Source organism: Meles meles, chromosome 9, assembly GCF_922984935.1.
Source record: "Meles meles chromosome 9, mMelMel3.1 paternal haplotype, whole genome shotgun sequence".
Taxonomy (NCBI): domain Eukaryota; kingdom Metazoa; phylum Chordata; class Mammalia; order Carnivora; family Mustelidae; genus Meles; species Meles meles.
In genome coordinates this window covers 757,489-771,574 of record NC_060074.1, presented here as the reverse complement: position 1 = coordinate 771,574, position 14,086 = coordinate 757,489, and the positions used below count along the sequence as shown (strand labels likewise).

General features: G+C 37.5%; 1 protein-coding gene across 5 annotated transcripts in view; it reads left to right on the top strand.

Annotated features, from left to right (window-relative positions):
- TFPI (tissue factor pathway inhibitor) overlaps positions 1-5,651 on the top strand; it is a 64,654-nt gene extending 59,003 nt beyond the window's left edge. For 4 of the 5 annotated variants that reach the window (XM_046019084.1, XM_046019083.1, XM_046019086.1 and 1 more), the window contains 2 exons: positions 2,041-2,220; positions 2,982-5,648. In XM_046019084.1, coding sequence (XP_045875040.1) covers positions 2,041-2,220; positions 2,982-3,088 — 287 coding nt within the window. In that variant the 3' untranslated portion in view covers positions 3,089-5,648. Of the gene's footprint in view, positions 1-2,040; positions 2,221-2,981 lie in introns of all 5 variants that reach the window. The other variant, XR_006820283.1, reaches the window with a different exon arrangement.
- Positions 5,652-14,086: the final 8,435 nt, after the last annotated feature.

Here is a 14,086-nt window from a genome sequence, read left to right as displayed (position 1 = left end):
AGGAGTATAAAGTTATAGAAACGTCCATATATGTTGTCTTCAACTTACTGTGGACTACTAAATCTCACTTACAACATACAAAAGTGAAACTGAGGTATAAGCCGTACCGTCATATTTCTACAGCAGCTGTGAAGCATCTGTGGGTGCTTGCTGAAAATGAAAAAAAAAAAAAGAAATTTTCTGTTTCTCAAATTAGGCTAATCGCGTGAGGAGGATTTCTTTTGTTTCTGAACACAGGTGATGACTTTGGAAGCTCACGGAGATAGAAGTGGTAGCAACAGAAAGCCATCTCATATTCTGGGCTCGGGGTCAATGAGAATCCAGAGCAAAAAGAGTTGGAAAAGTCTGCACAATAGTAGGTTCCATTACAGTATATCTCTACTGTCCTGTTAGAAAGTTCCTCTTGCATAAACCGTATTGGAGGCAGGACCATTTCTAGCAACCATTTCTAGAAAGTTAAGTGTACATTCTCACCGAATAACATTTTAATTCTGATTAATGCTGGCAGTGATCATGCACTGTAACCCCCACATAGGAGGACATAAAAGATGACTTAGACTAATGATTTAGTTTTTCAGATCTGAAGGTCTTCTTTTAAAAATCAGTGTTCATAGACATAATCAAGGACCTAAATAATACAATATTCTTTAGGTGACTCCAGTTCTTGAATTTTGACACAGAATTTTCATCTTCCTAAAATGTCTTATGTATTTTCCATAGTATTCTGACTCCTGTTTTCCAGAATTTCTCTATTATACGAGCCATTACATCAAGACACTCTCATCTTCATTTACATTATCAAGAAGGCAGGAGGAAATGCAGATGTTTGTATTTTTCATGTCTAATTAGGATTATTGTTCATTAATTCAGATCATATCAAATTCTGCATTTTCCCCTTAAACTGTTTCATTTTATTTCTTTTATAGTCTCCTCGGGGGTTCGCTTATCATCAAACCACTTAGAGCTTTCCGGCCAACCTATTTGCCTTCATTGGCTGGATTCCTCAAAGTCCTATTTTCTGCCAGTTTTGTATATTTAGTATACCTTCTTTGTCTGCATCCGCTGTCCCGCATCTCACAATCTGACAAAGCCACTAAAGTTTTATTATTTTGATTTCTCTCCATCTACCAACTTCCCTGCAGCGTTGGTTTACTAATATCAAGCTGCGTAAGTCTGTTGCTAGAACACCAGCTTCCCCTCACTGACAGGAATTCCCAAAAGAGCTAAAAACTACCATTGAACTGAAACTATTTCTCTGCTTTGCCTTAAGAAAATGAGCGATCCTCTTATTACCCTGGTTGTGTTTTCTTTCCTGGTTTCTAAAGTGGTTTGTCCCGTCGACAGACCAGTTTGTATGCTTGGTTTCAACCCGCACGTGTCCTATCTTACTGGCTTTAACAATACGCCTTCCTTTGCAAAAACGTCTAATTCATCAAGAACCGATGCCTCAGTTCACAAGAGAACCTTATCACTACATCCGTCATCTCTTCAGGGATCCTTCTCTGAAGCCTGAACGCCTGAATTCCTGTGCCTGAAACTGTGGTGAATTACACCACCTAGAACTTGAGTCAACCGGCAGCAGCAGCAACGCTTCCTCAGAGTCAGGGCCTGTGTCGCTCAGCGAGTGAGGACTGGTCATCAGGACGCTTCTCCTCCCCAGGTCGAACATTCATGAACAAAAAGGATGTGTAAACACTGATAACTTGCTAAAGGGAATACGGTTAACAAATTTTTATAAATTTTTGAATAGCGGTTTCTATCACGTACAACTAGTTTTTTCCCTTGTAGAGCGTGACCACAGCACTTCCCTTTCACAAATACAACTACTTTATTTACCGGAGAAAGGTCTTACTGTGGCGAACACTTGGAGGTGACTAGAGCATTTTCCTGGAGTTGAAATACATGAGTTTCACCGAGTACTACTTTTATTCATTCCGATTACGGTTTCGAATATACTATAAGACAATAGATAAGCAATAAACAATGTGAAAGTTTCAGATTAACACCATGTGATTTACCCTGTTCTCTTGATGTTCGTAGAATTTCACGGTCCTTCCTGGTGTCTGACTCCAGCAGACAGAGGATTGTGTCACGCCAATGAGAGCCGATTCTACTACAATTCAGTCACTGGGAAATGCCGCCCATTTAAGTACAGTGGATGTGGAGGGAATGAAAATAATTTTACTTCTAAAAAAGCATGTCTTAGGGCTTGTAAGAAAGGTAAAAAGGACATTCTTCCCATTAATTCACTAGTGTTTAAGATAACAATTGCACTGAAATTATGAATAAATTTTAATATAAGAAAAATATTATGATATTAGTCCTACTTATAATAAGAAACAAAATATTATAATTTAGGTAATACATGTCCCCTTTTCAACTACATTTAGATGAAGCTGCTGGAGATTTTAACTACAATTCCTCATAATGTGTCTTTCACAGAAAAAATAATCTACTTGAAACAAAACATTCAATTTTTAATATTTACATACTAAGCTTTCATTTTAAATTATGCCAAAATATTTTTAAGCTGTCTTACAATGCACAACATTTAAATTTAGCTACTGATTTTCTTCTGGATATTAAAATGATGCAGGTTTATAGGGTATTAACGTATAAGTAAAAATCACACATAAGTCCACCAATCATATTCAGCTTCGGGTTTGCTTTAATAAAATGAGCATGAATTTCTAACTGAAGATGAGAGATAAAAGTCAGAAACATGCTTATTCATTTTTGCTCATTCTTACATATGTGAAATGACTTCCTTAGAAATAGCTTGTTCTGCATAAAGACTAATTAAAGCTTTTAAGCCAATTTTTTGGTTTTATATATTTATGTATAAATATAATATTTTTATATATTTAAATATAAATATTTATATATATATTTATGTATTTAAAGATAACTTGAGAAAATTTTAAATAAAATGTTTTATTACTCTGTTTTGCATAATAAATTTGTTTCTCTTCCTTATGTAGGTTTCATCCAAAGAATATCAAAAGGAGGATTAATTAAAACCAAAAGAAAAAGAAAGAAGCAGAGAGTGAAAATAGTGTATGAAAAAATTTTTGTTAAAAAAACGTAAATTTTGTTACATTATTGTATCAGTTCTAAATATTCTGGATGAAACTTTTCACTATATTTTCTTTCCCAAAATCCTTTTAATGAATATTTCCATGAATTTTCTATGTACATATTAACCACTATTAATGATTTGTATTAGAATTAACTTCTTTATGTAATCAAAGTGCATATTCAGGGGCTGACGACTATGAATTTACTGACTCTCTCAATCCCTTTCTATTTCCCATTGACTACAAGCTATCATATGACTGACCATATCCAATCAGTCCATTTTTACCATTTTTACATTTGGTAATCAGTTGTTTGAAAATACGTTGTCATTTATTTCTTTTGATCATGTAGATGATAATCTCCTTTATTGCCTATGCACAGATTAAAAAATATAGCTATGAAAGATCAAGCACCCTTTGGACTTCCCATCTAAAATGGTGACCAGCACTCTCTTCTGTAAGGATCGGAAATTCCGCGTTGAAGGAGAGCTGGTAATAACGCAATCCCATCATGCGCTTCCCTCCCTGGACAGAATTTCCTCCTTTTTTGGAAGCCAGTGCCTCAGATCAGTCTTGAGCCAAACCATTATCAGAACAAAAAGAGTCAACTCTATCATGTGCCTGATTCTGATTAACTATTTTTGTTTGTTTATGACCCATTATATTTGTAAAAATGGTTCAATAGTTGTGTGTTAAGTACAGATCATGGTAAGAAGAGGCTTGGTGGAAAGGGAAATTTTTAATGGTAATCAAAAGGAAATCGTTAATGTACTTCCCAAATTCATTGTTTAACAAAGTTTTCTCTTACCCAAAATTGTAAGAATATTTAAACCTGCTGAAACCTACTTATTTATCCTTAGGCTTTGCATGTAGTACAACCCAGTAAGTCATGTTTAAGGTGGGAGAAAAAAAGTCATGTTATTTCTGTCGAAGAGGAAGATTCTACTAGAAAATCTATGTGATATTCCCTCTCAGTGACCTAGCCTTTCCTTGGAGTTCATTCTGTTCCTCCAGAGCTAGACCGTTCCTTCCCGGCTCAGCCGTTGCGGTGCGGCGTCCCCACAGCCTCTGGGACGTGCCAGTCTGTAGCGCTCATCTCTAGCTTTGCATTTAAATTTGAACTCGCCATCTAGAAGTAACCATTTCATCTACTTAGTTTAGCTTAATGACTATTCTCTAGTGGTAGTGTTGTAATTTTGCCTGTTCCTCAGTCTTGAAAGTTTGAAGCCAATTTTGACTTCTTGTTTTTCTTCACACATGGATGTATGAAGAAAAATATACATATAATCGGTCTCTGAACACTTTTTTTCTTCCTGTTTCATAACCTTCAGCTCCAGGTTTTTGCCCCTATTGCATTCTTCACAACAGTATTGCTTTAATTCCTAAGAATTAATTCAGTATATTTCTCCACCACTCAGAATCCATCGAGGACTCACTAGTTGGTACTTTACGCCACCCCATCCCCCACAAGTTTATTTTGATATGTATTTTTTTGGATTTAACTACTGCCTTCTTCCTTGACTTTCAATTTAGTTAAAAGGGTATATACACTATTCACTGAATACATCTTTAATTACTCAACTTATCCATGCTGATTTCCTACCTAAAAATGTGATCTTTTCTCAACTTTCCACATGAATTCAGGGTCCAGCTCATGTGTGCTATAAAATCCACATAGTTTTGAGGCTGAATATGAAGTCCTAAGATATAATTATAAATCATTTTCATCCTATGACATAAAAATTATATCATTATAAAATAGTTCACTTAATTTTATATCTTGATTTCAAAGAGAATACATACACAAAATATATACATAAGTAATAGTCTTAAACTGAATGTTTGCTGTGGAATTTGAGACTTTGGGAAACCAAAATCCCTGTGCAATACACTTTCTTGTCATTTACAAATGGATAGCAATACCCTTAAATAAAGGGTAAAGTCTCCTCAGGTCAAGTGATTAGTTGCCACCAACAATGTATGAGTAACGCATTAGTGAGTTGGACGTTTTCTCCAAAAACCATCCATGGGTTCATTACGTAATCAAGAAAGACTCACCTGAGATAGTTTGCAATGTTTAATTCACAAGAATATTATTTTTGCTGTATTTTTAGATAAGAAGCTCTCTGGTGGTACCGTCTTACTTTGTTTTACATAATCAAATACATCTACTGTGAATTTTATATAGAATTACATTATATAACATTTATATATATTTACCAAATTTGCTTAGTCTGTGTTCGAAATTAACAAATCATGCTGAAAACTGATCAAATGATTTTAGTTTTTACATTACAAGAAATAAAATAAAATAAAATACTAAATGTAACTGTTACGAAGTTTTTTATACTTCAAAAAATTTTAGTGTTCTTCAGTTATTACAAAGACTGAGACCTAAGACAAAGAAAAAAATTGTTCTATAAGCTTCAGTTGACTTTTACCTCCCTTATTGGAATTTGCTAATAATCTCCTTTCAATCACAAATGTGCATTCATATACTAGGACTTCTTAATTGTTGAACAAGTTAATTACTATGCCTTACAATGCATACTCCGTTCCGTATGTATTTCTACAATCATCTCCTACATTTACGTAAATATGACATGCATATTTAAATATATATCATTAACTACAGATTTTAAAGATTTTTTTTATTTATTATTTTTTGACAGACAGAGATCACAAGTAGGCAGAGAGGCAGGCAGAGAGAGAGGAAGGGAAGCAGGCTCGTTTCCGAGCAGGGAGCCAGATGTGGGGCTCGATCCCAGGACTCCGGGATCATGACCTGAGCTGAAGGCAGAGGCTTTAACCCACTGAGCCACTCAGGTGCCCCAACTGCAGATTTTATAAGTGACTTCCAATCTTGACTAATAAAGGTGTCATGGCCCATTTCCATGCCAGAAGGAGGAAGAAAATGACATTAATCAGCTATTTAGGAGAAATCTTGAGTTACTTTATAAAATGTTCCTGTTTGTCTCCTTTTTATGAAGTTATTATTTGAATTTAGTTTCCAACTTTTGACTTTCAGTTCTTTCTCAAGAACTTTAGCATGAACACACCTGAATTACTTTTCTTGTATTCCACCCCACAGAACATCAGTCCCTTGGGGCCAATCTCTGAATTACAACCACGTAGCTGGTGTCTTGGCTAGAATTATGCAGAGCACTGTTTAAGGGAATAGTGATATATGGTAATTCATTTCACCAAAGAGAGAGGAGCGATGTGAACACATTTAGTCATCTAATGTGATAAAATAGAGCATTAGGACAATGAATAGGATTTCCTCATCCAAAAATTTGGATCCCCAAAGTTTGAAACAAAATAGGGATATATTTGATCACCAAATTAGAAAGGCCAAAGTTATTTTACTTCAGTATAGTGGACTCAGGTGCTCAGTCTATCTTTATTTCTGATTCTTCTGCCGAGCACTTTTTGCCTTTACTTTTTAATCTTACAGGGTTACACGATGACTTCTAGGATTTAAGGCTCACATCCTCTCAGATAAATTTTTCTAGGAAAGTTTATACTCTCTTACCTCAAAGAATTGAAGTCCTGGCCTCAGGCATGACCCTGAAAGAAATAACTGGCAAGCTGGACTTCATTAAAACTAAAATCTTTTGCTCTGCAAAGGATAATAAAAGATATTAGAAAACAAGCCATAAACTGGGAGAAAAATTTCAAAAGACACATCTGATAAGGGACTGTTAACCAAAATACATAAAAAACATTTAAAACTAAAACATAACAATGCTGTTTAAAAAAAAAATGTTCAAAGGCCTTAGCAGACACCTCACCAAAGAAGAGCTCACATGACATAAGCAAATGAAACGATGTGGCGCCACAGGTCCTCAGGGAAAGACAAATGGCAACAATGAGCTACTACTACACATCCACCGGAACGGCTAAAACCAGGTACATGAAATGACCAAGTTCCAGCAAGCACATGGATGGAGCAGGCGCAACCCTCACTTGTCACTGGTACGAACGCAGAATGGTTAGCCACGTTGGACGCCAACTCGGCAGTTCGTAACAAAAGTAAACACACTCTTACTATACCATTTAGCAATCAAGCTCCTTGCTATTTACCCAAATAAGATAAAAATGTTTGTCCACACAAAAGCCTACACAGATATTTGCAGCAACTTAATTCCTAATGGCCATAACCTGGAAGCAACCAAGAGGTCCTTCAGCAGATGAACGGATGAACGGTGTTACATCCCGACAACGGAACGTTATTCAGTGTCAGAAAGAAAAGAGCTACAAAACTGTGAGAAGACATGGAAGAATTGTAATGAATATTATTAGGTGAAAGAAGCCAAACTGGGAAGTCTACGTGCTGTAGGAGTCCCCATGCGTGGTGCTGTGGAAAAGAGAACCTGGAAATGGTAAAAAGATCCTGGCTCCGAGGGGAAGTAGGAAAGGAAGAGCGATAGGCAGAGCACGGGATTTTTAAACCAGTAAAATCCTCTGTGTATGGTCGTAATGATGGAAATAGGTCATTACAGGTCATTACATCTCCAAATCCGTGGATTGTACGTGGAGTGAGTCATTATAAGCTCTGGCTTTTGGTGACTATCACATGTCAGTGAGGCTCATCCACCGTCACAAACGTACACGCTGCTGGGGGACTGGCAACGTGTCGTGGTAGGACATATACGGGAAAGCTCTGTATCTTTCCTTCAACTTTGCTGTGGACACAAAAACTCTAAGGAATTTTTCTTATTAAAAAAAAATCCTGGCTGCCCTCTTTTTGACCCAAATATCTAATGGCCAGCCTTCACCCAAATATCAGGCTTAGAGAAGTGTGACTTTCTGATTAACCAGGTATGAGTCACAAGTCCACTCCAAACATCCCCCTGGCATAAGCACTATTGAAATTTGTGATCTGACTGCCAGGTCGGGCCTAGAGTGAGGCCTCAGGCACAAAATTTGAAAAGACATAAAAAAAGTCAATAACCAAGATCAATAATATTACAATGTACCATTTTTTTAAATTAAGCAATTCATGAAGAAAATATCGAAATTATTAACAAGACAGGAGCAGTAACAGCCAGAATCTGAGGCAAAAGCAATGAGTAATACCAATGACTGTTAAGAATATAAAGAGGGCACGTACTGTTGGAGCACTGGGTGTGATGCCAAAACAATGAACACTGTTATGCTGTAAATAAACAAATAAAAAAAATGGTTAAAAAAAATAATGGTTAAAAAAAAAGAATATAAAGATGGTTCACCTTTAGTCATTATTTAGTATAAATGAAAAGTATTAACAGAAAAAAAAAACCCAAATTATCATTTAATAGATAAAGCTCATTTGGTCAAATTGAACACTTGTTTCAGGATTTAAAACTTTGAGCAAAATAAAGATCTTCTTTATCTAAGGAAGCATATCTACCAAAAACATACAACATGATGTGTAGTGATAAAATCTCAGAAACATCCCATGAAACTCGGGAACTGGACCAATGTGTTCTCCACTACCATTACTATTCAACATATCCAGGTGGTCTTAATTTCATACCAAAACAAACGGAAACAGAAATTAGGCATAAACATATCAGAGTTATTTCCATACAATATGCTTAGCATAAGTGAAAATCCAGGGGCGCCTCGGTGGCTCAGTCATTAAGCGTCTGCCCTCGGCTCAGGTCAGGATCCCAGGGTCCTGGAATCGAGGCCTACATTGAGCTCCCTGCTCGGCAGGGAGCCTGCTTCTCCCTCTCCCACTCCTCCTACTGGTGTTCCCTCTCTCGCTGTGTCTCTCTCTGTCAAATAAATAAATAAAATCTTTAAAAAAAATAAGTGAAAATCTAGGAAAATCAAAAACAGAAGTAATACAGGTATGGCAAGATTGCTACATGCAAGTTCAATACATGACATCAATAGCATTTTTGTACACTACACAGAAAAACGGAAAATATGTACTCGCTACAACAGAACAAAACCCTAATGTATGTAGCAGTAAATCCCATGAAAGATGTATACCAAAAAATTTTTTTAAATCCTTTAGAGAAAATTGAAATTTTCTCTAAATTCAAATGTTGAGGGACATAGAAAGAGCTAAATATTCTATTTATTGTAGCCCTTCGTGTTTGCAAAAAAAAAAGGACATGAGATCCTTTGAGATTGTGAAGGAAGAAAATGTTAAAATACATAAGCACATAAGCTTTTTTTTTTTTTTTGTGAGAGCGAGCGAGTGAGCCCCCGAGCAGAGGGTGGTGGGAGGTTGCGGTGGGGTAATGGGGAGAGGGAGGGGGAGAGAACCCCAAGTATACTCTGCGCTCGTGGAGCCTGATGCTCTGTTTGATCTCACAACCCTGAGATCACAGCCTGAGCTGAAATCGAGTCAGTCACCTAACCAATTGAGCCACGCAGGAACCCCAGTACATAAGCATTTTCAAATTAAGAAATGGAGAAGAAAATCTCTATTACGAAGAGAAAGAGGCATATGAATGGAAATTGGAGAGTAAAAGGGGTGCCTGAGTCTCAGTGGGTTAAACATCTGCCTTTGGCTCAGATCACCATCCTAGGGTCCTGGGATCGAGCCCCACATCGGGTCCTTGCTCAGCAGGGAGCCTGCTTCTCCCTCTCCCTCTGTCACTCCCTCTGCTCATGCTGCCTCTCTCTGTTAAATAAATAAATAAAAATCCTTTTCAAAAACTGGATTGTACAGGGCGCCTGGGTGGCTCAGTGGGTTAAGCCTCTGCCTTCGGCTCAGGTCATGATCTCAGGGTCCTGGGATCGAGCCCCACATCAGGCTCTCTGCTCAGCGGGGAGCCTGCTCCCCACCACTACCTGCCTCTCTGCCTACTTGTGATCTCTGTCTGTCAAATAAATAAATCTTTAAAAAAATTGGATTGTAAAAAATGAGAAAACTAGGAAATCAATTCAGGAGCCTAATCTTGAAGCAATAGAAAGTCCAGAAAAATAGAGCGACTAAAAGAGAGGGGAGAGAGAGCCTAAAGATGGAAGCAGGATAGATTTCCTTTACGGAGATGGTGCGTCATAACCAACAGTGGAAACCCCCCAGCATCCCTCCTCCACACACAGGAAACGTCAAACACTAGCGATGAAGAGAAGATTCCTAGAAGACAGAGAAGAGTGTGGGGGAAACAGTCACGGAGAAACTCAAGTAAAGTGGAATCGTTCCTCTCAATGGCCAGAATGCGGTTGGGTATGAAGTTCTGAGGGAGGACGCTAGCTGTTCACTAGTAGGAAAAGGTTTCAGTAGTGCTGACTGATCTTTCAAACAGATGCCTGGAGTGGTTTTCTGGAAAAATAAAAGTTAATTAAAACAGACTTGTTTAATGCTTTCACCTTCCACCAGAGGCTTTGGGGAAAAGTTCCTGAGTGTGACCTAAGACACTGTTTTTTGTACCAATACTGACCCTACTTGGTGGTGAATTTGTCATCTAGCTTTTTTAGCCAAACATTTACTCATATTTGAAACAAACGACTGAGCTAGACTGCCTATAAGAATTCTCCCAATTTTGGCATTTTAGGGTTTTTTGGTAATATTCTCTATTTAAAAGCATTCGACGCCAACACATAGTATGCCAAAAAGTGTACAGATGCTCCGTGCCCAGGAAGACCATCCAGAATCCACCCTGGCCAGGCTGTTCCCTCGGTCATGCCATCTCCTCGAGCATATAGTGGTCGTTTTCAGCGTTTGGCGATTTTCCCTCGGAACTGGCCTATGTTGATGCCGCTTGCCATATGCAAGTGGACCACATCCAAATTGTATTTTCTTCTTCAGCGCCTCGTTGACTGCCAGACACCAGAAGATTTGATGAGAAGTTTCCGGTTTATTACTTTGCGGGGTTCCACTCACTCTGGGAGATTCTGAAGGCCTTAACATTTTGGTTTTGCTTATGATTTAAAAAAATTTCTGAAACATTAACTTTTCTTCCTCTCAAGATTCTATGCGTTCTGGAGAAAGGAATTCATGTGTTTCTGATTCACATGAGGTCATCAAGGCATTGTATGATCATGAAAGTTTTTAAATAAATATAAAAGCATTTAACCTTTCTTAAACCATTCTTTTAAAAAACTTATTTCAGACAGAGAAATAGAGAGAGGGAGCCGGTGCATGAGCTGGGGGAGGGCAGAGGGAAAGACTCTCCAAGGGGACTGCCGGCCGGGCTCTACGGGGGGCTCCGCCTTAGGGCCCATGAGATCCTGACCCCAACCAAAACCAAAAATCAGCTGTTTAACCAACTGAGCCATGCAGGCACCCATCTTTTTAAAATCATTCAAAAAGAAAATAGCAAAATTTAATGAAAATAAATTATGTCTAGTACCCCAATCTTGTGTTTCAATATAAAATTTATTTTAACAAGTTTTAGTTAAATCTAACTGTAGCCAAAATTAACTCATTCCTGTCTGCATTACTGATGATTTGCTCTTCTTCTCATTATGAGATAACATCAGCTAAATCAATTATGAACCTATTTGGAGGGTTTTAATGTATACTTAGTCTGTATTTTCACAGAGGTTATAATTTAAATGTACTGATCCTTTAAGCTGCAGGTGCTCTCAAGTTAGAAGCCAGAGGAAAATGCTACTACTGCCTTCTTCATCAATTTTTGGAATCAGAAAGCAAGAACTTTTACTTTCCAATAGTCTACTTTTTAAACATACTCCCTACTCTCAACAAATGTTCAACAAAATTTGCAAATCACTCTAGGGAAATTTCCAGAGTTTCTAAATGTGAACATCTGTGAGCTACTAAATGATCCACCTCGCCAAGAAACCGCTGCTCCAGAGAAGAAATAAACAATTACCATTTTTTTACTCAAAATATCTGACATTATTCAAGGAGAAAGTCTTGAAACTAATGTTAAGAATGACAGGAAACTTTTTATTTAACTCCGCATATTCTCTGTTCCTCTCTCACAAATTACACACGTACACAATCGATCAGGGAGGAAAATCTTTAAAGCGTAGCGTATCTCATGGCTTCAACGGTAAAACAGCATTTTTGCTCACGCAAATGAGTACAATTTCAAAGGCTGTGGAAGAAAAAAACAAATCAAATAATGAACAGCATAGAATCTGAATTCAAATCAACCTAGATTCGAGCTTTTTAAGCCTTCGTATCCCTCACGGCCTCTTAAATGATGGAGACGGTAGGAGCGCCTGTAAAGTACTCAGCGTAGTGTTTGCTACATCATAAGCATTTATGAAAATGTAACTAGTCATACTACAATTTGTTAAATATTTCATATTTTAAGGCTTCAGAATATGGTCTCTGAGCTCTAACAGTTACTCAAGTAAGTCAGGCAATAAACGTTAAAGCAGGAACTTTTAGGTAAAATTTGTTTGCTAAAGTAATAAATGAGAAATGGAATTGACATAAGTGGTTTTAAGATTAACTGAGAAAAATGTAAAAATTATGTATTTGAGAATTTTAAAAACTTTTCATATTTTGTTTTTGAGAAAATTGCCTAAGGGGTGCTAAAAATATTTTTAATATGGAAAGTTCCATAACAAGGGCAAAGGGGGGAGTAAAAAAAAATCATTGAATGTTTTTATTTCTCTGTGAAATGTACCTTTTACAGAGGTAAAATTTACCTTACAAAGTTTAAATGTCTTCTTCCTAAGAAATTTTGAGTTTAAGAAATGACCACCTTTATTCCTTATGTCATCCTCTTAAATATTCAAAAACTTATACTAGCATTCATATAGGAATAACATTGAAAAATGCATGATCTGGGTAGAAACCAAAATACAAATATTTTAAACAGAAAAATAGCCAAGCTAGTGGGGAAGCTTTCATGTAAGCTTGCTCAACACTGTGCTGTCTTCCTATCTTGCTAACACTTGTTTTTTTCCTATGTGCAATTATCTCATTGAAGCCTCAGTAGTCAACATCACTTGACTTATACTCCACACAATTTTCTTCCGAAAGTATCTGCAGTAGCTTGCCAGATAAAATATTTTGACAATAACGTAAAGAAGGACAGGTTTAAAGACTAAACCACTTGGGTTTCAAGTTCCAGTTCTACCAATTTCCAGTTGTATAAACTTACTAGGATTCCATTCCCTCATCTGAAGGGTGAGACTAAAATCCTCACTATGTGCTTTAAATATCTAAAGCATAGAGCAGATATAAAAAAAATGTCAGTTATCAATTTTACTTTACTTCCTCAATTTCTCCTAAAACAGAACAGAGACCCAGCAGCAGGACCAGAGGTTAAGTACTTAAAGATTTACTAATCACTACAAATTGTTATTGAACTTGTTTTTATGTTTTACAATTAATAAAAGAAGACTTTCCTTCAACTGTAGTATTTTTATTTTCTGAATACCCACAAATACCATGAGAAGGGAATTTTAAGGGTCCCATACATAAGGAGCCATGGCTAATGTTGTGAACATTATCTTCGTTGATAACCACAGAAAGACATGGAAACATTTCACAGGAAAAGCTTTGGTACTCACCTCCTCAGACCAGCCCCACCACCCCGGCCAGACCCAACCACACCAAAACAAAGCATAAAACTTGATTTGGATTGTAGGACACATCACACGTAGAGTAAATGCAAATTCCTTACCATAATCTACAAGGTCCTACATCGTACGTCCCGATGCACTCGTGCAGCTCTCTCTTCTCACTGACCGGTCTCCAGCCTCTGGGTGCAACCCTTGGACAGGTTCTGTTGGCCTGTGATGGATTTCCAGCAAACTCTACTTTGGTGCCCCTCCCACACATCTTTTCCTGAGCCAGGGTCTCGTCCTGCAGCTGCTGGGGGAGTCGGTTCTCCGTAGCCCTCAGCGCATCCTTCTCCAAATGGTCCTCAGCTGATGGCGGCTGATGGTAGTTCTTTCTCTAGAAATTATGCTGCCCATGCCCAGAGTGGCTCATACAATGACTGATTAAATGAGGAGCGGGTGAAGACAGGTTCCTTTGCATCAGGGAGGCCAACTCTGTCATGCAAATGCTTTTCCAGAGTCCTACCCTGATCCAGGACTCTGCTTTTGACTGCTTTGGTCAAATCCAGATTTTA